Source organism: Toxoplasma gondii, chromosome XI (assembly GCF_000006565.2).
Source record: "Toxoplasma gondii ME49 chromosome XI, whole genome shotgun sequence".
Taxonomy (NCBI): domain Eukaryota; phylum Apicomplexa; class Conoidasida; order Eucoccidiorida; family Sarcocystidae; genus Toxoplasma; species Toxoplasma gondii.
This window is the reverse complement of record NC_031479.1, coordinates 4,653,205-4,680,289: the sequence shown is the minus strand read 5'-3', so window position 1 is coordinate 4,680,289 and position 27,085 is coordinate 4,653,205. Positions and strand designations below refer to the sequence as shown.

General features: G+C 50.1%; 6 protein-coding genes across 6 annotated transcripts; 1 reads left to right on the top strand and 5 right to left on the bottom strand.

The window, feature by feature from the left end:
• Window positions 1-22: 22 nt before the first annotated feature.
• On the top strand, window positions 23-1,595 carry SRS53A (SAG-related sequence SRS53A; the record flags this gene model as incomplete). Its single annotated transcript, XM_018782860.1, has 2 exons — window positions 23-533; window positions 750-1,595. 2 exons carry the CDS (start codon window positions 23-25, stop codon window positions 758-760), a joined length of 522 nt encoding a protein of 173 aa, XP_018635334.1. The 3' UTR covers window positions 761-1,595.
• A 2,343-nt stretch (window positions 1,596-3,938) lies between these two features.
• On the bottom strand, window positions 3,939-10,317 carry TGME49_315360 (hypothetical protein). The gene is made up of 2 exons (XM_002364674.2): window positions 7,259-10,317; window positions 3,939-6,908 (listed from the first exon to the last, which is right to left on the bottom strand). Exons 1-2 carry the CDS (start codon window positions 9,055-9,057, stop codon window positions 4,712-4,714), a joined length of 3,996 nt encoding a protein of 1,331 aa, XP_002364715.1. The 5' UTR covers window positions 9,058-10,317; the 3' UTR covers window positions 3,939-4,711.
• A 977-nt stretch (window positions 10,318-11,294) lies between these two features.
• TGME49_315350 (SNF7 family protein) lies at window positions 11,295-16,102 on the bottom strand. The gene is made up of 7 exons (XM_018782859.1): window positions 15,169-16,102; window positions 14,678-14,769; window positions 14,399-14,513; window positions 13,549-13,662; window positions 13,133-13,256; window positions 12,187-12,473; window positions 11,295-11,776 (listed from the first exon to the last, which is right to left on the bottom strand). Exons 1-7 carry the CDS (start codon window positions 15,229-15,231, stop codon window positions 11,729-11,731), a joined length of 843 nt encoding a protein of 280 aa, XP_018635335.1. The 5' UTR covers window positions 15,232-16,102; the 3' UTR covers window positions 11,295-11,728.
• A 2,478-nt stretch (window positions 16,103-18,580) lies between these two features.
• Window positions 18,581-19,721, bottom strand: SRS52F (SAG-related sequence SRS52F; the record flags this gene model as incomplete). The annotated part of the gene is made up of 2 exons (XM_018782858.1): window positions 18,581-18,972; window positions 19,409-19,721. The coding sequence occupies 2 exons, from the start codon at window positions 19,719-19,721 to the stop codon at window positions 18,581-18,583; spliced, it is 705 nt and encodes a 234-aa protein (XP_018635336.1).
• Window positions 19,722-21,554: 1,833 nt separating this feature from the next.
• Window positions 21,555-25,563, bottom strand: SRS52C (SAG-related sequence SRS52C). The gene is made up of 2 exons (XM_018782857.1): window positions 23,144-25,563; window positions 21,555-22,703 (listed from the first exon to the last, which is right to left on the bottom strand). Exons 1-2 carry the CDS (start codon window positions 23,304-23,306, stop codon window positions 22,264-22,266), a joined length of 603 nt encoding a protein of 200 aa, XP_018635337.1. The 5' UTR covers window positions 23,307-25,563; the 3' UTR covers window positions 21,555-22,263.
• A 224-nt stretch (window positions 25,564-25,787) lies between these two features.
• Window positions 25,788-26,201, bottom strand: SRS52D (SAG-related sequence SRS52D; the record flags this gene model as incomplete). Its single annotated transcript, XM_002364671.1, has 1 exon — window positions 25,788-26,201. The coding sequence occupies one exon, from the start codon at window positions 26,199-26,201 to the stop codon at window positions 25,788-25,790; it is 414 nt and encodes a 137-aa protein (XP_002364712.1).
• Between the last annotated feature and the right edge of the window lie 884 nt (window positions 26,202-27,085).

Below are 27,085 nucleotides of genomic sequence, written 5' to 3'. Positions count from 1 at the left end.
AGTTTTCCCGCTGCACAAAAGGATGGCGAGTACTCTGTTTTTCATAGTTGCTGTGCTCATGTCCAGCACAGTGTTGGCAAACACTGGGGACGCAGAGGCACAAGTGTCCAAAAATTCCTGCACCACATCCGCCGCCTCATCAGGAATATCTGTTGAAGTTGACAAGTCAACCAAAAAGGTCTCATTTACCTGCGGCGCTGGCATCAACGAGGTGCAGCCGTCAAACGAACAGTCCGGGATCACTCAGTGTTACACGAAAGAAGTTCTGACGGAACCCAAGGACTTGGTGAGTCTTTTCGGCGATGGTTCCCAAGTCACCGTCACGCCATCAAACGGAGAATCCAGTGACGGCGACAAAACAGTCACGCTGAAACTCGGCAAGCTCCCTCAGACAACACAGACCATCTACTTCGGTTGCACTGGCAAGTCGGCGACAACGGGGGAGGGGCAGGAAACCCTCGCTGTGGCTGCAAAGGACGAAGAACAGAAATGTGTCGTCACTGTAACCGTTCCCGCCGACCCAGACGCAAACAGTAAGCCGAAGACTCGTAAAGTATCGTTCTTTGACTGTTTGTGTAAGCCAACCTACTGCGGGGAAAAATCATCGCTGGCACATCACTTGAGAGACAGGTCAGAGCGAGCGCTAGGATCTGCGACATGTTCTCACCATTTGAAGAGGACTTGTGATCCACGGGTCTCGTAAGAGGTTGAACATTGCCGCATGTGTGCTGTTCTATGCGACTAGGCAGTATGCCCATGAGAAATGTTAACCAGATCTCACAGCTGGAGAGCGCAGCCTCACAGTTTGCCAATCAAGACGAAATGGCACTAGTGTCGGACACCACCAGGCGTCCATATCAGGTGGTACGAACAGTTCCGTTCTCCCCTGTTTCTTCGGCAGTACCGTAGCCTGTGTCTGCCACCTGACTCCGTGTTGGTCCTCTGTGGGTGCTTGCAGCCTGCACGCTTGAGAGGCAGAACATTTATCTCGAACTCACCAGCGGAACCAAGAGTGTTTCGTTCCAATGCGACACAGACATCCCCACTTTGACACCAGGTGTCGATTCAAAAGCGATATTTGATGAGACATGTGCGAAAGAAGTGCCCCTGGCAGATATGCTGCCATCCGCCAAACTGGCGACAGAGGGTTCACGCTATACGTTCAGTGTCGACGAGCTGCCTGAAACTGCAGCCGCATTTTGCTACAAGTGTTCCGCTCCTGCTACTCAGAAGGGCAAAGCGCCAGAGCAGCAGACAGTCGCATGCAATGTGAAGATAAACATTTCACCTGGTAGTCTCGAGGGTGCTGCGACCTCTGCCACACCTGGGTCATTTTTGGCCCTCATATCCGCCTTACTTGTGCCCTCAAGCTTTCTAGTGTCTTTTTGAAGGCCTCTCCGGCGTAGTCAAGACCAAGGGCTGAAAACATTTCAGATCAGGGTCCGCCATGCAAAAACAGTACGAGACCCGTAAAAAATGAGGGAGCAACATCTGTCTGAGAGGCCGGGAAAATTGTGGGCTCCATTCCGACGACGATTTTGTATCCTTTAGTGTGCATATGGCGACTTCGATGGTGCACGTCCTGTCTTTCGGCACGTTTTCGACAATCATTGTTTGTCCTCTCGCTTCTGCTGGGAGAGGATTGTGAGACCACCGCAACTCAAAGAGAGTGTCTTCCGGGTGGAGGCGGAAGGTTACAGGAAGGGAAGAATCCACAGCATGTTGAGGATACATCCATACGTGTGGCAGTCTCCTTGATTCTGAGAGAGAAGTATTACGCAGAAAAGTCAAAACCACTTATCCAGCGTTTTACAGAGTGCTTCAAATCTTCTAACACATCGTTCAATGCAATTCCCTGCGTATCCTGATCTCATGAGTGCAGGCACGTGTCGACGAGTAGCCGTCCGTACGTGCAACGGTGCTATCTCTGTATGGGCTGCTTGTATATGAATGAGATTCGGTGCAGCGTGTTCTATCACTAACTGTGTCACCTGGTTTACTTCTATCGGTCCCGACAGAATTAGGCTGCCGTGAACGGCACTTGAGGATAATCGTACATAACGGAAGTATCAGTTCTAAAGTTTGAATGCCACTCCAAGTTTGCTGGATGCAGCAGTGGTACCGGTTCGTTGGATCGACCTGGGTAGTCGAGCGTAATGTCATTGACCCGTTCTCCTTCCTGCTTCACGCTTAAGGGTGGCAAGCTATCTCGACCAGTGCTAGTATGAAGCTGACATTGCCCTTTCATTAGTTGAGTTCCAGACAGGCCACAAAACGCGTTTCATATGAACAGCCCTCTGCACGTCACTTGCGTTTCCATGTCTGAGAAAGAACTGAACAAAACATGGTCGAGATACATGATTGTTTACCCACGCATCTTTAGCCCATTCGCATTCAGGCGCTGTTGTAGGTATGGTTCAGGAAGAAGACGGGTCGTATTTCACTCCTCTTCGATTGAATGTGCTTCCCCAATGGTTTGATCTACTCACTTTGGACAACAGATTCATCTCAAAACGGCCGGGGTTGTCGCTGTGGGCATGGACTTCTTCGGGTGCCTCAAGCCTCCCGGGAGACAGCAGTTTCTTCTCTTCCCGCTTATCCTCTGCCGTGAAGATTTCGGCTTCCTGCTTGAACTGCAATCAGATATCCTGAGTATCCACAATAGGCAGAAGGAAGCGACGTAAAATAGTTGCAAAAAATAATGGTAATTAATGCCCTGTTGGCAAATAGAGACCTTCGGCAGAACATAATTGCGACCTTACGACACCACCCGACTCGACACCGTCTCCGCCTCCCCGCTAGCTTTGTACCTTTCGTAGCTGTCCTGTCTGTCGCACAAGACAACGTCATGATGATTGGCAGCCTGTTTGCGATGCAGTCTCGACAAACACATAACTGCATCGAGGACGGCAAGCTGCACAACAAAGTGAAACGGCAGCGTTTGGAGTAATATCAACTGCCCTTTGCCACTTCGTCTCAAGGCAGGGTTCGTCGCTCCACCGTTCCAGGTTTCGAATGCTTGTCCGTTTCTTCATTGTTTGGTTTTTCTTTCTTATGCCTGCAGCATGCACCCTCCAGAAGCAGAACATGGATCTGGAGAACACCAGCGAATCGAAGAGCGTTTCATTCCTACGCAACACCGGCACTGGCAAGCTGACTCAAACAAACCCGGCTGTCACGATATACGATGAGCCATGTCCGCAAACGGTGACATTGTCAGAAAAGCTGCCAACAGCCAAGCTGGTGACAGCGGAGACTCGCTACATGTTCAGTGTAGACTTGCGATCATGGAGTGAGGTGCAGCTCCTGCTTGGGGAAAAATAAGCTCACGTAGAGTCAAGAGTGCAAAAGGCCAAGAGCAAGTGTGCACCTCTGAGGAAATCTACGTGATTCTGCAATCGGAATGACAGAAGCCTGACACCCACAGGCGTCGCACGGAAGCTCTGTGTAGACGTCATTTACAGGAGGGTCGATAAGAGCCTCGTTCTGCGTAGAGCTGTCGCTAGTAGCTGAGTAGAGTGCTCTCCAAGCAAAACCGTTACGTATATGGGGGTTTGCTACATGCACGCGGTTCTGTTGCAAGTACTGCAACCATTTGTATGTCAACTGCATTGTACGGCATGTAGAAGTTTGAAAGATTGCTGGGGTGAACACGGTGGACCGATACCCGTGGTACTTTTTCCCGCGCTACTACGCATTCTTTCGCCGGAAACAAGTGACCTTTTTTTGCCACTTCGCTTCCGTAATCCTCAGTATAGTCAGGAGGAAGAAAGTGCTAATGTAATGTACGCGGCAGCATACGCCTCGAAATTCGGCTACGTGAATGAGAACATTCGTCTACTTTGCACATGGTTTTCCATCCTTGTCGCAAGGCAGCATATCTCGAAAAAATGCAGCTATCTGAGCGTAACAATGATGTAGGTTGCATGGTGAATGTTGAGATTCGTCTGATTGTAACGCATTCATTTCACGGTCAAGTTTGACTATCCAGCATTGGATACGCATTCAGTGTGTCCGCGAAAAAGGCAAAAGACAGTGTGTGCTCATTTAACTCGTCTCCAGTGAAATCACTTTCGAGCGTTTTTTCAACTACCGAACTCGGAGGTTGTTTTTAGGTCAAAATGACAAGCTGTCGCTTGTCACTACGGACAAGCATTTCGTCAGCAGCGCAATCTCCCCTTTTCCCCACCAGTTTCCCCCTCTAGTTTAATTCGTGTTCTGTAGTGACCTGTTTGTAGTCTTGGGTCACTCTCGTGTCTTCCGTACAAGCGCCACATACAGAAAGAAACGTCACACTCAGACGAAAGAGAAATACAACCCCCTGATGGCAGGTGTCAGAAGCGTGTCACCACATCGGGACTGTCGCACGGCTACGCATGTTGGCAAAGACAAAAAGGCAACACTGGGCCCTTTTCAGCGTAAGACCTCATGACCTTCACATGGCCCCCAAAAATACTCTTTCTGTCCTTGGACGCAGATCCTGTGCCAGTACCCACTTCCTTACCAGTGGGTAACGTCAAACAAGAAAAAACAGCGATTTCACACTCGTTTTCTCAACAGGAATGTGTTAACGCAACAACACAGCCTGCTCGGCAACCCTCACAGACACACCTCCACATATTGCGCCTGTCTGTTACCCTCTAATGAGGCCTTGTCCATCCGTCTTTCCTCAAAACTTCATGTCGGCCACACGCCTGGCAGCAGACAAGGCTTAAAACGTGGGCCAGGACGTATACGGCGTTCTAACGAAATCGTTGTGTCGGCCTCCATAAACACGGTCAATAGAAAGACGAGCTCTTGGAACAGTAGCTAGGGGTCGGGAGTAAACACGTTTTCCTCGCTCTTCAAGTTGCTCCACTCTGGTCCACATACCCTGCCCCGGTCGGGCACTAGAAGAGATAGCGGCGCCGTTCGCGCCACTCCTTCCTCCAGGAGCCGATACTCCTGCGGGGTCCTGTCCAAGAGAACGAGCCTCCTGACCTACAGACGAAGGCAACCCAAGAGCCTTTGCGTTGCCGCCAGATACGCCAGTGCTCGAGGCGAAGGGTGAGGTTTGCATGCCCCTGAGGGCTTGGTGGCGGGGCCACCACTGCGTTGTACAAAACGTTTTCCCCGAAAAGACTCCGGGCGAAGTCCTGTTCAAGTTGTCCGGAGACACAAGCGGACGGTTCCCAGTCCAGCCAGCCACTGCTGCGGCTGCCGCCGCCGCGGTAGCGGCGGCGCGCCTCTCTAATGCAGAGCGCAGTCCCGGCTTCTTGCTTGGCGGTGTATTCCAGGGATAGGCCCTCGCAACTCGATTCTTTGCCGCGACCCACGATGCGGCATGGGACCCCGAGATCCCGTTCCCGCTCTGAATGTCGCCTTCGTCTTTCTTCCGTAGTGAAGCAGAAGAGCACTGCGAGGACGATCCAGTTGAGCCCCCAGGCATGCCGGAATTTGCCGCACCGCTCGTGTACGAGCTTGACGCTTCTCTCTGCGCAGCTGTTGAGCGGGGCGAGTTGGGTTTCAGTCGTTTCGCCACATGGCCCCTTGGTGCGTCGCAGTTTCCTGACTGACCTTCAGGGCCTGCATGTGGGAAGGTTGACTGATCTTGCGAAAGGGCCCCTCGACGAGTAATCACGATAAGTTGTCCGCCGACCCCTCGACGAACTTGAGGGGTAATTGGTGAGCCTTCAGAAAAGGCACCGTTTTTTTCGTCTGTTCCAGTGCCTCCGGTACGATCCAGAGACGAGGCGGCACCTCCAGCAGTGAACGCGGACGCGAGGCCTGCACCTTCCGTCTGCTTCGCCCGTTGCTCTCCACTCTCACCAGCACCGCGTCTTGCCCGAGACCGACTTCGCTTTCTGGCGCTCAAACCTCCCCGGCCTCTCTCATATCCCTCCAGTTCTGACGCACTCGCCTGCGGAGTCTGTCCACCTTCCCAGTCCTGCATTTCCCCCTCTGGATTGACATCTCCGCTTTCTTTCGCTCCTGCGCCTTGTCCGCGTTTGCGTCGCAGTTCTTTCGCTCTCCGCCGGGCCTCGGTCTTCTGTCGCAGGCGAAAACGACTGTCCGTCCAGGACCAGGGCCTATACGGTGGAGGTGTGGGACAGAAGCAGAGCTGCTTGACGGTCATGATGTCTGTCGCATCTGTGAGAGCATGCATGGCCTCTGCGTACCACGCACACTCTTCTCCGGTCAACGGGTCGTGTCTCCAATCCAACTCGATGTCGCACTGGCCCTTCCACCAGGCCTCTAATGCAGGCAGCAGCTTTTCGCGGAAGGCGGTTACATCTAGCTGTCGAGCGAAGCCGTACTTCACAAGTTCTCGGTGAAATGCCGCAGTCACCTGTCCCCCTCTCTCCGTCATGTCCCGTTTTCTCTGCAGATCTTCCAACGCTTCCATCCACAGGCGTTTTGCCTCTTCCGGGGCAATCCCTTTCCTCGCCATCAAATCGCGGCGGGACTCCGGCAGTTGGAGACGACGGTCTCCTTCGCTGTCTCTGGACGCCGCCGCCTCACCATGGGAAGCAGCGAGCCGAGCGATGACGGGGTGGGACGCCCGAGTCTGAGCAGAGACATGCGTGTAGTGTCGCTGGTCGTATATCTCCGACAAAACAAGTTCGGGAGGCGCCTCCCCGAAAACTGTGAAGGGGTTAAACGCGTCTTGGCGGCTCATCGCAGCTCGGAGTTCCTCACGCGTCGCCCAAGAGGGGCATGGATGAGGATGGGCACCCGCAGCCAACGCCGCAGTGACAGACGGGAGAGAAGAAAACGAAGGAGGGGGGCCCTGAGGCGCAGCCCCTGATGTCAAAGGATGTTGCGCTTGCCGCTGGAAAGTCTGCACATGAGTTGGATGGTGAAGGCCTCGCGCATAATACAAGATCTGCACGTCCCGCCGCAGCAGCTCCATCGTCTCTTTCTCGCACCTGCATACGCGAAAGCGACCAAGCAAAACTGAGGGGACCAACAAGTTTAGCATCTATCTCGTGAAAAAGGACAGGGGGAAGTGAGGAAAATAAACAGAAAGATAAGGGGGAGAGTCGACAACACAGAAAACTCGCAAATGCGGCAACTGGAGATACACAAACACAGAGTGAAGGAAGAAAATGGGACATGACGCGTTCGAGGTTCTCGACGAGGCAGGGCGGAACAGATTGGGTGTCAACGTGTTGGCGCAGAAGGCGAGGGGATCGAGAAAACGGAGAAACGGGAGCAGGGTGCATGTGGTTGTCTAGACTTTCGAACAATGTTGAAAGCGTTTCTGTAAAAAATGTACCTCCGTTTAGCGAAGGCGACAATGTCAATGAGCGCATCGTAGTTTTCGTGCAAGTTCTTGCTTCGAAGCGGACGCAGAACGCGATGTCCAAACACCTCTGACCGTTTTTTGCCCTCGTGTCCGGCCTCCTCGTCTTCCTCCTCCAGCAGAATATGATTCTCCTTGTCGTCTTCCCTGTCTTTTTGAGAATCGTTTGTGAACATCTGCTCGCGCCTCTGCTCACTGTGCTGGATTTGGTGAGCAAAAGAACGAGTTTCCATTGTAATACCACCACGTCCCGTTGCCTCGCCCAATGTTCCCTCTTTCTGTTCATAGTTGGCATACAACGTCGATGAAGAGATAGTTCGGTGGGTGTCATTCGAAAAACACATAGAACGTGAAGAGGAGGCTACGACTCTAGTGCTGGCGCAGGTGGTAACAGAGGCAGTGGTTGAAGATGACGCAGCACTCAGAGACGACAAGGGCCGAAACATCTGCGGCGCCTTCGAATTCGACCAAAGGTTATCCACACCTCTATCTCCGCTCTCTCCACCGCAGCACGGACCAGTTTCCGCGTATCTACCGTCGATCCGCGACGATATGGACGATCCGCAGTTCTGTGCAAGCCGAGAAAAAGGGTCAGAGCCTCGGGAGCCCACTTCACCTGTCTGTGGATCGAGCGATGATGGCAAAGAAGAGAATTGCGTCTGCGCGTGTCCCCTCTCGCCGTCCCCCGTAGAACACGGAACCGAGCAGGAGGAATTCGGGAGGGACGGTGCGGACGGGGACGACAGGTGATTCGGCGCCGCCGATGAGAGATACCCTCCCCTATTCTGGAGGGTCTGCTCGTTGGCAGAGGAGAGATGAGGAGACAGCGAGGAAGTAATTCTGGTAAGAACCTTTCCTTCCACTGTCCCAGATCCTTCCTGTCTGCACAGGCCGTTGCCCCTCGCCTGGCCGGGACGCGCCTCGAGTTCTGCTGCACTGGCAGAAGAGCCCGCAGGGAACCCCAGCGGACGCGCGAACGCTAGAGATGTCGACAGATGACCGCTCGATGGCAAACTGGCGGCTGTCTTCCGCTGTATTTCCCTTATCTCCGTTGATGGGAATGTGGAAACGGAGGCATGGGACGAGAGAGCATCATGACCCGTCGCCTTTGCTTCTAGGTTTTCTGAAGCCGAGTCTGTCCCAGGAATCTGAGAACTCATTTCCCGCAGCGCCTCTGATCCCAGAGGTCTCTGAAACTCAGATTCCGGGATACCCTCCCGTTCCGGCGCCTTCTTTGCTGAATTCCTCGCCTTTCTCCTGAGCGCTTTGCCCCGCTTCGACCTTTGCAGCTGCCCCCCAGGGTGCTCTGTGGCGGGCCACTGGTGGACCGATTGAGAGGAGTCGTCTTCCGTCAGCACACCTGTGTCTCCAGCTTCATTTCGTTCCGCATCTCGGCGGTTCCCACCAGTGGCGTTTCCTTGCCCTCTACCAGCCGAACCGCGACGACGCTTCGCTGCGGGCGCGAGAGATTTTTGCGATGGCAATACACTCCAGCCGCTGCCGTCTTTTGTGTGGCCACCGGAACATCGTTCTCTCCTTCCGGGCAAGCTATCAGCCGGGATGATTCGTCCTCCCTGCCTTAAGACACACCCTGCTGGAACGGAACCAAGAGGTCGGCCACTCTGGCTACAAGCCACTCCCGAGGCAGCCGTTTGCAGTCCCGCCTGCTCGTCTTCTCGCTGCTTCCTCTTTTTCGATGTCCAGTTCTGCAGGGTGCCGAGCAGAGGCTGCACCAGGCCTCCCAGAAGAAACGACCCAAGAGAGTTAGACATCTTTGAAATCGCGGACACGGGATGCGCTGAACGTCATCCGTCTCTCCGGGAAACGCACTTTGAATGGAAGACTCGGGTCGTTCACAGCGTGTATGCTCAGCGTAGAAACAGGAAGATGGCTTTCTCGACGGCTGATTCTTCGTCACGCTGTAACCTTCACAGGCGGCTGAACAGCAAAGTCTCCATGGGGCACTTCAGGGCAGCAAGACGCGAAAGTAGACCATGGGAGGGCGGACGGATTAGCGCTTCCTTGTCTGTTCTTTAAGATTGTGAGCACCGGATGTCCAAGTAATTACACGCAGAGAGAGCCGCGATGTTTCCCGGAAGCAAATTTCGAGTGGCTTTACGTCGAACGTTGTTGCTTGTGGCAGAGGTCTTTCATCACAACCACGGACCAAAGAAGTTCACCCAGCGTCTGAACCGCCCCACGTCTTTTTAGGTTCCAAGAAATGGTATAATCTTTCTCGATGTCGCCAACTCATGTGTCCGACATCCCAATGCACGCACACAGACAAAACCTTGCGCCAGCGCAGGTAGACGGGGCTGGTAGAACTATTTTAACATGCAACCGAGGCCCAACTGTTGACATCCATAGTTGCCCAGGAGACATTCGTACTCGAAATCTGTTAGGAGAAATGACTGTCGTCACGTCCACCGTCCGTTTTCTGGCATTACATTCAGGAACAGGCACACAACCAAAACCAGTTTTCAACCGAAGATAAGAACGGATATAAGGGCGAACGAAACGCACAAGACTCGAGCACACACGCGTGGACAAGAGTGCGCCCCCGAGCGTTGGGTCTGGAGACGATTCACGGACAGCTCTCTGGATTGGTACGATGTATCTCGTATCACCGAAGAGGGATGGTGGGCGTCATGAGGAAAATGTGCAAACCTCTTTATACCCACATATAGTTGTCGACGTAAGTGTGTGTCTTCTGAACAGTCAGATTTAGATATGGTGTGACACACTGTGTTTATACAGTTGCTTTGTCAAAGAGGTACATTATCTTTTTGCCGTCCGTCCACACAGACGTGGAAGTCACACAGCTGGCCTCTGAGAGAACGCTAATTGGGCTGTCCTCTCACGCGAATGATGAATGGTCAGATGACGCGGAAAACCAGGGGAAACAGGAAGAACGGAAGGTGAAATTAAAAGCGGGATCGTGTGTAGGCCAACCACTTTGCAGCTTGAAGGCGCACACAGAAACTGGTTGGTGCACGAAAATGTAAGTGAAAAAATTCTGGCTTCGTGGCGAAGCGCATGTTTTGGAGAGCAGCAAGCTAGCAACCAGACGAGACTAGAAGCAAGGAGACCCGGCTGCTTCACTTCCATGCAGTGTGAAGCAAAAATTCGGTGAAGAGAGAAGAAAAACTCGGTTTCGCCTCTGGAAAAATGTTCAGAAACGGAATAACCAGAAGATGGGAAAAAGATGCAATTGAACTTCTGGGACAGACAGCCGTCAGTCCCCCCCCCAAAACTGCCCCCCCCCCCTTGCGACCTTCCACACTCCTCCGCGTCTTCTGCCGTGAAAAGACACGATAGCAAAGGCGAGCATCTCCGCATCATCTTAGTGGCTGAAGTAATATCTGTTTGTGGGATGGTAACTATGGGGAAGAGCAAGATATCAGATGGTATGTGCAACGGCGAAGCAAGGCTTCCGTCATTGGCGTTCTGGAGTCGTCTGTTGGTCGCAAACGGTAGAACGGCAAACCGCAAGAAAGACAGAGATGCCCTGACTCTTCAACCTTTTCTCCCTCTGTCTGCTTCGACTCCCTCCTTTTCTGGCCTCGTGCTTCTTTCTCGTTGTAGTCCACTGTTCTGCTGTTCCTCACTATTATTGCTTCTCCTCTGTGTAGATTCGCGCCCTAGGTCCAGTGCGGTGGCCGTATAAGCTGTGCGCATCACGATGTTCTAGCAATCACACAGATGGGTCTCATGCTTTCTAACACGAAGTCTCGTTGCTTTTGAACCCAACAGACGTCTCGCACCCAAGCGAAGGAAAGGTAATCTAAAGAATGTGCTACTGCTGGAGAGGGGGATGAGAGGGTAGTGGGTATGAACTGGGAGAAAAAGAGTATTTTGTTTATCTTTCCTCTTGTTTCTCCTTTACTCGTTTGTCCGTTATTTTGGTTGTGAGCAAAAACGCACTTAGGAGCAGGAGGATCGCTATGCTTTTTGTTCGATCGAGGAAGTTCTTTCGTCGTAGAGGTTTTCTAGGCAATGCAGGGCGTGTGCGAGCCTCTTGGGCTCGAAAAGAACTTGATTGTGTCTCGCGGGTATCTTGCCATGGTTTCGGTTCGACTGTAGCAAGAAACGACTTTCGGTCCCTCTTCCATCGCAAGTAACGTGAACAGAATAGTCAAAAAGTCTAGTTGCGCTTTCGACAGGGATCTAAAATACGGTGTGGCCAGCCGGGTTATGTTTTCAACGTGCACAGATAGGCAAAACAGGCAGGAGCCACGCGGAGATGCAGAAGGGGCGAACAGAAATACACGGTTTCACTGTTTTGTCAGTTCTGAAATCTTGGCAAAATCTCGAGGTAAAGTGAACGAATAAGAGAAAAGAGAGGGAACGAAGAAGGATGAAAGGGTCCATAGAACATCTGTGACGCAGTCGACCTTGCTACTCGGTGGTAGAGTACTTTCCCGCTCATGAGCTTATGTGCTGTTAAAGTTGAGGATGATGCGATGCCGGTGATGGACTACCTCCCCAGATCTGCGTGCATGCGACACACAGCAAACTCTGCTTTTGTTAGCAACAATGCGAATGTGACACGGAAACTGCTTGACAGCAACTCATTCTGCCTATGGCGAATGACAATGGAGCGAATTCCCGATGGCTAAAACTTAGTGCATCAGACGCAGAATGAGAAACGGTTGGCATATTCTGACACCTAGTGAAGACGCAAAAAGCTCTCGGCCTTCAATTGGTGATACAATGTCCCTCACACGTGGTGAACACAGCTCGCTCTACAGTATCTGTGTTGCAATCACTACCGCACATAGAGAAGATTGCAGTGTTATATCAAGAATAATGTTCTTCCAGGACGGTTCTTTTCTGGCAGGGATCCTTTTCTTTCTGTGTAGGCGTGCCTACGAATGTATTGAGACCAGGCGAGAGCTTACTCGTGCAGGCATCAGTCCTACGCCTCCACAGGATGAACCTATTGAATCTCCTGGTGAAGACGGGAGTTCACCTCTGCCAACTATGGAGTTGATCTCTTTGAAAGGGTCCGCAGCGGTGCCCACGGCAATGGGATGTCGCTCATATACAGAAACAGGAAGCCGTTTATCTGATTCACGTTTGCTTGTGTTGTAGCTTATTGGGTGTTGCCCGAAAGCGGGAGATGCGATCGGTCCTACGTGTTCTTGTCTCTTCAGTGTCAGCGAGGCGCTTGTCTGTGAGAAATCTTCTTCGAATGTTGCGAAGAGAGGAAGAAAACAAACAGAATATGATAAATTAGCCGGCGGCATGGAACAAGCTTTTTGGAAGTGTACGATCCATTTGTGTTCGGCGATCTTCATCTAGAAACGAGGATTAGAAACACGGAAATAGAAAAGGTAGAGAGCTACGCTGCGTCCAGAAACTCTTATTTAGGGGAAGAAAGACAAAGCTTGCGATGATTGTGCACCATGTCCGCATTCGTAGCCAGGGTATTGTAGGTGGAGCTCCCGCGCGCTGCAGTGTGTTGAAGGGAGAGTTTCCACGACCAAATTGTTTTTCTATTTCAAAAACGCAACAAGCTGAAAAAGCAAGGCAGCACACTTCGGATTTCGCTAACACCACTTCTTGTTCTCTCTATTTCTAGTACCCGCGCATGTTTGCTTACAACTAGATTTGAGTAGATCGTTGAGCAGCATGCTGACCGATCAATGCCTTCAGCTTCCATAAAGCTGAGTCTGTTACCTTTAAGTTGCGGAAGACACCCCCTGTAAAATGTGTTCTTTTAACGGAGAGCGAGTGCATGTTCTTGTGGCAATCATACAACAAAGATCAGAAGCCTCTCGAAGGTTTCTACTGACTTCGAGAAATCACGATTCAATTCTAACATGAATGTTTGCAAGTGCTCACCACACTCCATGTGGATTTTCGCGGCGGTCGCCACGTGCTTAAGAACGTCGTCTACTTGCTCCAGAGGAATTGATGTGGATGTTGAGGCATCGAGGAGAGTCGATACGGAGTCGCTCCGTACATCCTGACGAGGGAACCAGTTGGAGTTCATTACACACACAGACAAGCGGCTCATACGAAAAAGACCTCGATCCACGCGCGAACAAGTTACAGGGCAGAGATCAGTTTCAATCTTGCTAATAGTGGGAGCTGCTGCAGAGACATGGACACGGAAGAAAGGAAAGACACGAGAGAAGGCAGTGCAAAAAGTGGCTTCACGCAAGTCTCCTATGTCCTTCCCGCGGATATATTTGTGGCAGAAGTTGAAACAAAGAGGAAACCACTCAAAGTGACTTCTTGTACAGGACAGTTCTCACCAGATCATCGAACAGTTTCGCAAACTCCTCCATCTGCCTCAGAGAGGTGCCGCCATCTAAAGTCCTTAATGCATTCGACAATCCGTAAGCTGCTGACCTCATCTGCTTGCTCATCTGACAAACACCGACTCCAGATAACCGATGAATGACATATTGTTTTTGAAGAAATAATCGAGGAATGTCTTCGCCTCGTCGAGTCTACTTAAATATTCTAAGAGTATACGTAAAATCATACTCCTGTGCACGCGACGCTGTCAGCAAGTATACCATGTGTACGCAGTGACACCGGATTACTCCTTAGAAAGTGAATGACGTTTTTAAGCTGCTGTAATCAAGTATATCCCTACACCCATTTGCAGTCTTCTTCACTGTGTCATAACAGTACTGCTTTGTTCTCTCTGTGTTCGACAGCTTGCAAGAGTGAGAACACACGCATGTTATTTGCAGATAACTTTGGCCAGAAATGGTGTCACCGTCTTATCTACATCGGGGAAAAGTTCATTAATCGCTTGAGATCTTGTGAGGTTGTCTTTTGGGTTTTCTTGACTTCAGCAGTGAGGGGAAAGCCTTCCGTAATACGCGGGACTATCAGAAGGTGATTCGCAATTGACAGTCAGCGAGACAGTCGCACTCGTATTCACGCATATGTGAATATACAATGCCAGTCTGAAAGGGCTAGAAAAACTTGTATCTAGAGGGGTGTCTTTCTGCATATACATACGCATATACAGATATCTTTGTAAATATGTTTGCATGAACTTCTGCACTGGACTGTATTTTTTCCAGAAGTGCAGTTCATAATACCTTGCCGGCGTGACAGCGGCTTGATTCACCCATGTACCAAATTTACCTGTTGAGACCGGTGGGCAGCGTCCAGACGAGAGGCGACCGCATCGAGCTTCGATGATAGCTGCAAGCAATGAAGCCCCTCCTGCTGCTTTCGAATAAAATTCTGTGCGAAAACCCTGGCAAACAAATTAGCGATATACTCGCGTGTGAGCATATTTGTACATGTGACGACTTACATTGTACATAGCAGATCATGTATGTTGCAATGCATCTACTTCTGTGATTCGCCATGTATGGTTTAGGGTTCACATCTTATCGATCTCCCCTGCTCTAGCCTCACCTTGCGCCCTCGCTGTTATTCTTCTGCAGCGCCGCCTTCACTTTCCCCTTCTCTCCCTCGCTCTCCCGGTAACACCTCTCGCTCTGACGTTTCTGCGAAAACGGCCCCCCCAAGACGGCACATCGACAACCCGTAGGAATACAGGGAGCTTTTCACAACTGAAACAGAAGACGCAAAGCGGTAGGTAACGAAACCCATCGGGCTCCTCTACATCGGTAAAGCTGTGAACTTATACAGAAGTGTGTTCTCTATTTATGGCAAGTGGATAATATGGACGCGTATCTTTGTCCCATCAACGATGGAGTACACAAAAGCAGAAGCTAATAGAAGGGTAGAGTCCTTGTTGACTAGCATGGCAAATTTCTGTTTCTGCCAAGCTTTTCCTTCAAACCTATCACCGCCGCATCAGTGTTGTCTTGGTTGACACCTCGCAGTGACATGAACCACATCTTTTACGTCGTTTCGTCTGTAGACTTCGCTGCAGTACTCACCAGTTCTCTTGCTTTGATCTTCATGTCAAAAATCAACGGGATCACAGAGTGTTTATTCCCCATGGTCACTGTCCGTGGCGGAGCACGTCTTGGTTGGAGCAAAAAAGAACGAATGCGGCTACCAGAAGAACATCTGATGGACTGGAGTCTTCTCTTTTATCTCGTCTACTCCCCTGGAGTTGGTAGTGCTGGAAAGGCCAAACTCCTACGGTCTTGGATCGCAGTATGGTTAATTCCGCCACCTAACAATGGCAGGTTGCTCTTTACGGAGGCTAATGAAACAGCATACCCTCCACAGACTGCAGACTGAGGACGGACAAGGATTTCGCTTCATTAAGCGTCAGGCAATGCAAAAAACTGAAAAACTGGGATAGGCCTTTACAAGCTGAACGGCACTGGCGACTGTGGCCCTCAACCAGGCAACTTAACAAATTGACAGAAAAAACAAGTTCAAGGCCAGGTGAAGACTAGATATCAGGCAGAACACGAACTTGTTTGCTTTCGAGGCTCCGAAGATGAATGGCAGAAGGAAAGATAGCGGAGTAGACCCACTGAGTCGTGCAGTTGCAGGGGACGCAGAGGACACCTACTGTACAAGGTGAGACTTTCGCTACAACAAAAAACATGACACAGAAGTAACAGACCCGTGTACTTGTAGGCTTACTTGCCAGTCATTTGCACTGAAGGCATACAATAAAACCCGTACACGCTACACTACGAAAGGGACACGAACCCAAACACTCAGTACAGCGTAGAAAGAGCCGCTCGCTTCGGTAGGACCAAAGAAAAACACGACAATGAAGGGAAGAGACCTTTTGTAGCTGGCAAACTAGACTTAAAACACGATGGCGATGCCTCACGCTAAGTGCAGGTCACGACAATAACGTTACCAATTGGTTGTTCTAAAAAAGCGAGACAACTGGAAAGGTTGGGAGCGCGAAAAGCGACTTACGTACTTGCAGCATGGCAGACACAAGGGGCGAAACCCAACAGAAACAAAGGCGGAGCAGCTTTTTGAGCAAACCCGTCTGCAGTTTAGCCTGTGCGCGTCTTTTTCTGGACCCTGGTCTATCTTCGCTGCCCTTTTGGGTACATTACCCGAGACAATTTTCGTAATTTTCTAATAACAGTTTAAAAAAGGCGAAACAGAGAAGGGGGAGCGCACGTGAAGCGTGAGACAAGCATTGTGTTTCTTTTTTAAGAGACAGGTGCCACGGAGTGGCCGGCATGTTTGCATCACACCGTAATCTGATTACGAATTCCAACGTGTGCTTTTCGTTCCACCGCTCAACTTCCGTTTCCTCCTTTATCTGCTTCCCTCCCTGTGTCTGCACACAACTGCAATAGCTTTATCGGATCGTGTACGTAAACATACGCCCGCTTTGCTGTAAAATAAGGAACCAGTATGCAATGCCTGTAGATCGTCCGTGACAATATGCACTGTGGCCATGCTCGTGACAAGACGCACTGTGTATTCGCAAACCTAAAAACACAGCTGGACCACAATCTAGAAGACTTGTGGCTACATTCAGTCTAGGGCCGGGAATACACACACATTTACATGTTTGCACGTTTTTCTTCACCTGACGACGGGGACATCCCCTGCCCGTTCTTGTTAGCCGTCGCCTGACCCTGACACTCGTGAGCCACCTCTTCCGAATGCTGACGCCACTGCCTAGTAAAACTAAAGGCAATTTGAGGACACTATTATGTGGTTTTGATGGGATTTCGACTACATGAACGTGCCATCAACCTGCGTTGACTTTTATTGGAGAGACTGGGGAAATCAAGACGCATGCGTGGTTTTTATGCACCAGAGCTCCAGGTATCCAAGCGTTCGTCGGACACGTCGGCGGAATGCGGCATTCACGAAACAGGTGCAAACGAGGCAAAACTGTGAGAACTTGACAGGCAGCTGGCTAGGCCCAGGAATTTGGCGCTGAGCAGGTAACCAAGTGAGAGGAGAGAAAGATGTTTCTGAGATCCATACTTTTACCATCGCGATGAGGGTGTCGACGTCGATAGTGGTGTTAGCAGTTTGAAACTATTCACCAACGTGTGTCATTGAAGAGGAACAAAAATAGAGCCCTTGATATTGTTCAGCTTCTTCCCAACCACCAAGGCCATGTCCGACCCCGAAACAATCGTAGAATCCTGTAACTGATGCACTGTAGCAACACATTTTGTCGCCTTCACTACGTGACCCAGTTCATTATTACATAAAGTAACTGCATGTTTATCTTTGGAAATATGTATCGCTTTGTGATACTAGTTGTGGATGAGCTGAAGTGTGTCTCGTTGATGCCATTTCAGAACGACACCGCTCGGTTATCCTGTCACGGAGATAAAAACCCTCATTCAGCTACTCCAGAACTGTATTCTATCACTGTTACACAGGAATACATAGGGACTGAAGGAGTGAAACCTGAACTTTATCTCGAACGGCACATATTGCGATACGCCTTCGACAGTGCTTGGTAAAGGGCCGTGTAGAATAAACAGGATGTTTCAGTTTCTCCTGAGACTTCCGCAGCATATCTGATCCGCAGATAGAAGCTCGTCTGAAGCGCCTGAGAGGTCTGACCGGGTACTTTCCACACCAGATCGCGCCAGATAATTTTCTGTTTGGCGAGCGGAAAAATGTCCCTACCATCCAGAAAACCGTCGCAGAAAGGCGAGACGATTTACCACAGAAATCTATCCGCCGACCAGACTCAAAAGAGGCATCTCTTTTCCATCGAACATCGGGTCTGCCTTCACATTTTGCAAGAGTAACCCTTTTTCGAAATCGTCCACGGGTGCACGATCCACTTTTTAACAGAACAACGACAGCTGGTGATACACTTTGTCATGCAGATTGATGCACATAATCTTGTTTATATACAGAAATCCAGACCGAAGAAGCACGTCTAAAGGTAGAGTAGTATACGGCGTGACTGGACGCTTCACTCCCGAGATCAGAGCGTGCACAGCATCTTGTCACAAATGTATCCTCATAAGAAAATTTCCATGCAACGCCCCTGGCGAATTCGCTGTTGCCAAGTTGATATGTTGCATCCCTATGATCAAGGTGACTGCATCGGGGACTCACAAAAACCCGACAAGCTGCGCTTTCTCCATCTCGTATGATGTTGGAGACGCACCTCACTTTCCATGAAGGATTTTTCGTTATACCATGGAAAACCGTCAAAGAGACGACTAAGCTCTCTAGCAAGCATATCCACGGACATACTGAAGTACTCGCCCACCATCTGTTTAGGGGAAACCAAAATACCGGCTGACCATGACCTGCACCCCTCTTGTCCTGCCGCCAAAGTAGTGCTCTCGGCGTTGTAGTGACTTGCCACGCCGTAGCGAAAGAGGTTTCAAAAAGAGATCGTAGAGAAGATTGACGAAATAACCACACCAAAGGCTAGACAGGCAACGACACTGTTGCCACAGAAGCCGAAGCATCGCTAACGGGATCCATAGCCGCCACTTTGATCTTGACAGTGGACACATTATCTTCCTCGGTTTGCAGCTCCTTCTTGTTAGCAGCAGGAGAACAGCGCTTGTAACAGAGTGTTTGTTCAGTCTCAGGAAGCTCCTCCACACTGAATGAGTAGCCACCAGTCGCTGCTGTCGCCAACTTGGCTGACGGCAGCTTCTCGGACAGCTTCAAAGAGATTTTGCTGGACTCATCGAAAATCGAATCTGAAGGGTCTTGAGGAAGTAGAGTGGAGATAGGCGTGTCGCATTGGAACGAAACGCTCTTTGTTTCGCTAGTGATTTGCAGATTCATGTCCTTTTTCTTAATATTGCAGGCTGCAGGTACACGTGAGGAGAACCAGAACAACCACGCGAATGACAATTCCCGTGTTCATACAAGGGAATGAGATAAATATCTATTAAGGGCACTCTGTCACAACTTGTAGCTGTCGGAGCAAACTGCACTCTCCTTTTAGGACCCTTGGTATGACTTGGAAACATCTTCCCATTGCTTGGCGCACTAGGCCCCTCCGATATAAATTTGTGTTGTCCAGAGGAAATGGTACGCACCGTCTAGCTGTGCACGGATTGTGCAATGCACGGGGTGTACAAAGAAAGTGTACTTAGTGTTCAAGGCTCTCGAAACAGTCACTGTTTACAATAGTAGATGCATCAAGGTAGCCATTGAGGAGAACGTTAGGAGTCACAGTCCCACCAGTCGATATACCGAAAGACACCCCAAAGGTCGAGTACACATTGATGTTAGACTTACTGGCTATTTTTGGGTCCGCAGGTACTTTCACTGTAACAACGCAGTGATCTGGTGATGGATTGTTGTTCTGATGACCGACCTCGCGATTCACATTGGCATTTGAAGGAGGCCCTGGGGCCCCTCCATTCTGTCCATTTCCTCCTGGGTCTTTGTCTCCATGTAAACTCGTGCTCTGATCTTCCAGTCCCGAACGGTTTTCCCGTTCATCTGTACTGGCCGACACTCCGCCTGAATCTGTAACTTTTTGTGCTTCTGTGCCGCACGCGAAGTATATGGTCGTTGTTGTAGGCGGCATCGCTCCCACTGTCAACATTGCTTTTGCTGCATTGCCTTTAAGGGCCTTCCTCTGTTGACCAGTGACAGAGAGTTTTGACCCCTTTCCAAAGAGGATGCCTAGGGATGCCGTCTTGTTCAGTTGTGTCGTGGTGAATTAAGTGGTGACCTCGTTGGTGGTTGGATTTGTCCACACGTATGCTATGTCCGTATCGCACACAAACGAGGCTCTCTTCTTTGTCACGTCGACTGAAACTGATATGCCTTTTGCAGCAGCGTTAATCGTGCACGTGCATGGTATAGCAGCCTCCTCTTGCGTACCCGTCGCAACAACACAAGAAATGAGCGAGGTGACGACCAAAACTGAAGCCACCGTTATGCCCCGAAGCAATGGATCAACTCTAGTCCTCGCCATGGTAACCAATTTCTAGAGAAGATAGATTCGAGCCAACCAACAGATGTTCTCGAAAACCCCAGTCTCGAGACTTACTCTGAGGCGAAAGACTCGGGGTTGAGATGAGTCCCGAACAGTGGCTTTCGTAAATATGAGAGAGCTTCTTAGAACTGAATGAGCCTCCTTTTTTGCAACTCACAAGTAACTGGATTCAGGAAGATCATTCACAGAAACGGGTTCACTTCTTCGCACACGGAAATGCCGAATTTAAAACAAAATGAATCAGAGAATCACACTGTCGTCCGGAACCCACTACGGCTCGAGGGACACTCCGGAAGATTTCCAGAGCTTCTATTTTTTGTGCAGCAGGTAGTTTGACCGCAGAAACCAGTGAGCCAATTGGTATACATCACTCCATAGTTTTTTGCACTTCAAACACAAATCGTCGTCCAAATTGTCTTGTCCAACAGATTGGCCAGCTGCAGAAGGACTATAGCAGGGGGACGCGCTGGCCTACGGGGGCACCGTCGGGGGTCACTGCAGGAGGGCATGCGGCCGTTCCTCAGACAAGGTCAAACTGCTGAGACACTGATTGTATACACTTCTCTTGTTTGTATACCTTGTTTTTTCTGTATGATGCGTCTCTCAAGGGGATGGGATGTGGACTCGACGGGACCAACAGGTCAGCACAGAACATGAATAAAGGGGGAGAGTGGGAAAAACGACGTTGTCTCTGCAGAGATTTTTTGTGGGCAGCTCACGAAATTAACTGACCGCAATCACAACACGGACCCTTTTGAATCGAATTCATTCTCCCCTGTTCGTAGTTGAAGTGACTGACGCGACAGAGCTATCCGAAGAGGCAAAAAGAGCACAGTTAATATTTTGCGGTATTTGTCGACATACAAAGGGTCTAGCCCCATACCTGAGTATTCGTGTAGGATGTGAAACGGCTTCATCGGCAGTCACAGTGAGACTCTCACTTCATTGTCAACTTCAAATAACTGCAAACTTCTCCCCATTGACGTGGAAACGGATTCTGTACTTTGAGCGACTAAGGCTGCCGATTCCATTTCGAAACGTCAACCTCATAGTCATCCTACGAGTGGTACGCATTCGCACACATCAAATTCAGAACTTTTTCTTGCGCGTATCCCCGGATGATCACCCAAGCGATCTTAATTTCTGAATGTGCCTCTTCCGAGCAATACCTGCAACGATACTCATTGACTACGAATAAGCTAACGACAGTTGCTGGCAGAAGAATCGTGCATCTAAGACCTGATCCTTATTCCCCTCACACATCAGGAGTGCGCCTGATCTAGAGACGACAGCTCTCCTGAAATACTGTAAAAGGCTTTTAAGGCGACAGCCCGTAGAGTCCGCCACGAATTCAAGGGTCGGTAGGGCAGAAGAAAATGATCACTTTTTCCTGTCAACTTCGTCCATCAGGGAAGCGACTGCGCCAATGTTTACCCAAGAATCGCCATTAATTTTGCGTCACACAAAGGAAGATGAGCATCCAAGTTTCATACGAAAAGTTTCTGCTGAATAGTTTCCGTTTGGGACGCCCCTGACAACAGCCCGATCTGTTTTGAACTGAGAGGTGCATGGCTGGCGATTCCGCTTGTTGCGAACCGCACGTAACCCTGCAAATATGAAACGCTTGTATGGAGAGCAGACTGCCCGACGACAGGCCATCACACTCGCGCGGTCGGGGCACGTGAAGAATTTGATCTGAGAGAATTTCGGGTAGTTGCAGCAACCTGAAAGGTCCTGCACAACGGATTTTTCTTTGTTATTTCAGTTCGTTTGCCTCCCGCGCAGTGATGCACGCTGCGTCAGAGATGCACATCTTCCCGACATGCCAATCACTCCACACATCGTGAGGTTTTCTGTACTTACCACTCTTGTGATGTCCCTCTCTTCTACTGGCATCTCACTGCTCTATTTACTGCAGCGCCGGCAAAGAGACGACAGTGCTTCCACTACAAGCAAACTGACATTGTACAGACATCCCCCTGTCTTCGTTAAGGGTACCTCAGGTGCTCTCCAAGATTAACCTACACCCTTTGCGGTCGTGCCGCCAGATGCTGCTCTCTCGCTTTTGGCATGCCCCACACTGTTGCCTTGCGCGTCTGCCGCCTCCCGCGATTTCTTCCTGTATGCCGTACTACCAAAACAGGTTCTAAAAACCTCCAACGGCAGAAAGCACGGAACCAGCTAACCCAAACACCAAAGCAGGTGTTGACCCTGTTGCGCCAGACGCCGGAAAATCACTGTCGGGGACAGCAGCTGACACATTTATCTTGACAGTGCATGCAGACAGTTGCTCCCCGGAACCTCCTTTCTGGTTGCCAGTAGTAGAAGCTAAGCACTTGTAGCAGAATGTGGCGGCATTCTCAGGAAGCTCTTCTATACTGAAGGTATAGCCAGTGGTTGTCCCCTCCAGCTTGGCTGTTGGTAGCGTTTCTGACAGTGTGACTTCCTTCTTGCACAACTCATCGTATATCATACCAGAACCAACCGCCGGAGTCAGTGTGGCAATGTCCGTGTCACATTTGAAGGACACGCTCTTGGATTTGCTGGTGACCTCCAGATTCATAGTTTTCCTCGTAAGGGTGCACGCTGCAAGCATAAGAAGTGGACAGCAGGGCGACAGATAAGCAGCAAGGCACATGGCCACAGAGAAAAGTCCGTAACTACGGGGACTGCACCAACGAGACGTCCGTTGCTGCCTCTTGGTAGAAACGGCTGGCAGCTAATGACAGCGGTGTCATTTCGTCTTGCCTAGCAAGCTCTGGGGTAGCTGTAGCCGCTCATAGAGCCAGGTTGACACTTTTGTGGGAAGACCTATTGATTGTACAACTCAAGTCCGTATTTTCAAAGGTGAACGAATGAGGAAGTCCGCGTGGTGCCGAAATCGCTAGGTACGGCACTATTTGGAATCTATCAAACATGGCGTTCACGTCACGAACTAGGACAAACATCTATAGTGCTCGTTTTTTAAAGTTCTATGAACTTCCACAAAACCCCCCAAGAACCAGGCGCATTTATGTCGAACTTACTGTTGGCAGCTGGATCAGCGGGAACTGTCACTGTGACAACGCACTGGGCTGTTGAATCAGTTGGCTTTGAAGCAGGAATGCTGGGCCAGCGAGTGTCTTGTACATCTTTTGTCGACGGGGATGCAGTCACTTCCGGCTTGGAACACCCAAAGTAGATCGTCATTGTTGTCTCAGGGAGCTTTCCCAGAGTCAGCGTGACCGTTGCGCTTTTTTCGCCTTTTCCTTTGTCTGAAGATTCGACGGCGACTGTCGAGTCTTAGCCGAAAAGGTCCTTCAGGTCCTGCTTGTTTCTGAGTTCTTTGTTCGTGTAGCACTCGGTGACCGTATTCGTTTCCGACGGCAGTATTTGACTCATGTCGTCACCACAGATAAATGAAACCATCTTTGTCGTGTGGTTGACTTGAACGGAAATACCACCGAGGGTGGCTGTTGCACTGGTGCAGGTGTTTGGAGATTGTCCTTGACTTTGCGCCTGCTTCCCCAGCCCTAAACTGGACATGAGGACGGCGACTAGCAAAAACAGAGCAGCCACCATCCTGCTATGGATTGGAGCAATTCTGGAGCTTACCATCGAAACCTTTGCCTGAAGAACAGGGGTAAAGAGAAGCCAATAGCAACTCTTGGGAAACATAGTTCGACCCAGTCGATTTTAGGGACTTGCACTCAGGGCGGATAATCAATAATAAGGTGACGAAGCAACGCTCGCTTCTGGATGTGTGCGATATGCTCTACTAATCCCCTGCGTCATACAAACACACCCGCAGCTCACAATGATGTCGAGTTTTCAACGCATGCTTACCGAAAAATGTTAACGAATTCGTCAGAAGGAAAATCAAAGTGAAAATTAGCTGGTTCTGATGACGGTAGTGCCGCTGGGACCCTGCCTCCGTATTGAGGGAAACGCCTGGTACTTTTTACCTTTCACACGCCAGGTACTTTGACCTTATAAAAAGAAGGGCGGGTCTATCACACCTTCGGCGTTACCTGTTCCACACTAAGCACAACTGCTGTTGCGTTTGAAATCATTTTCCAATTTGTTCTGTCTGACAGACTTGACAGCTGCGGAAGGGACAGTCTCGGGGGGGGCGCGCTCGTGTTGAGGCAGGCAGGGTCGTCGCAGAAGGGGCATGGGCTTGCGAGGAGACAAGCCCTACAAAGACCAGACGACCATCGTTGTACAGCTGTTTCATGTCTCCGTTACAATGACTCTGGTTACGTATGACAGTTGCAGAGAAGATAAGAGAATGACTCGACGCAAAGCGAATTCACTAGATGTCACGAATTTAATCTCCAAGCATGTTTTTTCAAAGACGAATGCTTCACACCAGTTGCAATATTTTCGGTCTTCCGTCGACGCGCCAAGGTCGTATCCCATCCTGCGGTGTTAAGCGGAGTCCTGAGAGGGCTGTTCTTTTGACACCAAAATCGCAGCCTTCACTCTGTGGCCCACACTTCAATCTGTCCTTTATTCTTTGTTCTCCCGTGATATATTTGTTAACTTGAGGAACACATTTACAGTAGATTGTTATCTGTCAAAAATTTCACCCGCGTAGTCTCCATAAACGAGATCCACTGTCATACACCAACTTCACTGCCATACACTTGCTCCAGAACTGTTCCTCTTGTCATACACCAATACAGTTAGAAGAGGGAAAATCTAAAATCGTTTCGCCTGCACTATTCCCACAAAGGAATCAACAGGGGTCATTTGCGGAGGACGTGGTTTCCCATTTCCTCCACGAACCTCATAGCGAGCCTGATCCTGAGAAAGCTGTTGAGGTGTTTGGAAGGGTTTAACAGGGGCACGAACAGCGGAGCCACCAAACAATTTACGTTCGGCAACAGCAACAAGAAGAGGTCGCTTGCTCTCATCCGAAACATAAGGCATGGTAGCAAAAAAGTATACCGCGGGAGTCCCTCCGCCGGGGTCATGCAAATTCTTCGAACTTCCGTTTAAAGCAATATGCTCTCGGGCCTCGACTTCTTCAGAAGACAGGCTGGCGGTGCGTAACATCCTTTTGGGAAGCCACTTCCAGCAGCGCCATCTGCTTTATGTTAAAAAAAGTACAACCAGTGATGTAGTCTGTCGAGACACATGGAATATATCCATTTTCATGACCAAAAACCTGCATGAAGTGGCAGGTTAGCCTCTGGAGCTTTCTACTACGGCGAGTGGCTTTTGCACTGCGGTGATCGGGGATGTACGACTTGGAAGCTGCCTCACCAGAAATTGCGACGACCCTCGAGAGCAGTGTTGTTGTTCTGTCAGTCTATTCTTTCTCGTCTCGGAGAATCAGTGTTATTGTCTCGTGGATACACATGATCTCAATATGCAGTGCATACTCAACTCGTGTTGCCAATATCCCGCAGAATGAGACTTTTCATTAATACCCCTACTCTCCCTTTCTTCTAGCCCCCGCACAGCCAAGGTCGGAAAGGCATTTTTTTCGCCTGCATCTGCTCGGTCACACTGTGCAAAGCAACAGCTTGTATCTGTGGCACATGATGCTCATCATTAAGCGCTACACCCTTCCCAGTACTTGCAGATGCATATTTTCCGTTTGTTGCATGCGTCGCTTACACAGGTTTGGCGGGCACCAAGACTTTGCCGTTTCCTGTGTTACACGCACTTCCTACATATACTTTACAAAATAGACAGGAAAAAGAATAGTGAAATAGCTGACCCTAGAACCAGAGGCGACGCTACACCTGTGGTGGCTGAGGTAACTGCAGCACTGCCGACATTAGCGGCAGAAACCTTTATTTTCACGGTGCATGCATTTGAGTTCTGGCTGGGCAGCTCCTTCTTGTCATAAACACCGGGAGAGGAGCACTTGTAGCAGTATGTTGCTGCATTCTCCGGCAGATGTTCTACACTGAACGTGCGGCGCCCGTTTTCTGTCTCGAGCTTGGCAGACGGCAACTCTTCTGACAGCTTCAAAGATTTGTGACAATATTCATCGAAGATCTCTGTCGCGCTTTCTGGCGTCAAGTTGTCAATGCCGGTGTCGCATTGGAACGAAGCGATCTTGGATTCGTTGGTAATCTCCAGCTCCATGGTCTTCCTTGCAGCTGTGCAGGCTGCAGACAATTGAGGGACGTGCCATGGGGCTCAGTGACGAACAGGATTTCACAACGACACAGAATGCACTGGAGACACGGGTCTTCATTTTATCGGCGCGGTCAATAGAAAGGGATCGCAATGTGCCCTTTTGTTTTAGCTGGGTCAGCTGCGGGGTTCCTCTGGCTTCACCTAGCACCAGGCGGATACTTCGTCGGTAACAGTTTATTTGGTAAGACGACAGTCCATAATCTCTAATATTAGTGGTATTTGAAAGCCCACACGCCGGAGATATTCGTATGTTTGGGGCTGATGTACCACCTCGAAACGAGGCGTTCATTTTTGTGCTTGTACGAAGACAGATGTGCGTGATGTCGGCTCCCACAAGGCTTCCGCGAACAGTCAAAGACTCGAGAATCACAAGTGTCGGGCTTACTGTTGGCATTTTGATCAGCGGGAACTGTCACTGTGACGATGCATTTCTCTGTAGGTACGGTTTCAGGGACAGGAGGTTTAGACAGATCCGAGCCTGGTTCAGCGTGTCCCGCTGTACTCGAAGATTCCGTTGTGGAGGCACAGCCGAAGTAGATTGTCGTCATTCGCTCAGGGAGCTTTTTCAGTGTTAAAAATACTTGAGCTTTGTTTGGATGGGCTTGAAGTTGTGGCATTTCTTAGAGAGACGTCTCGGCCTCTTCCGCCTGTGCTTAGACTGGTGACAGTAGCTTTCGACCCTGCGCCGAAAAGCTCCCCCAACGCCTTGTCTTCCTGGAGTTCTTTCTCCATGTAACAATGAGTAAGCGTGCCGTCTGTTTTTAATGTCGACTGCACATTGTTCAGCTCAGCGTCGCATACAAAGGATCCACTCTTCGTATTCTGGTCAA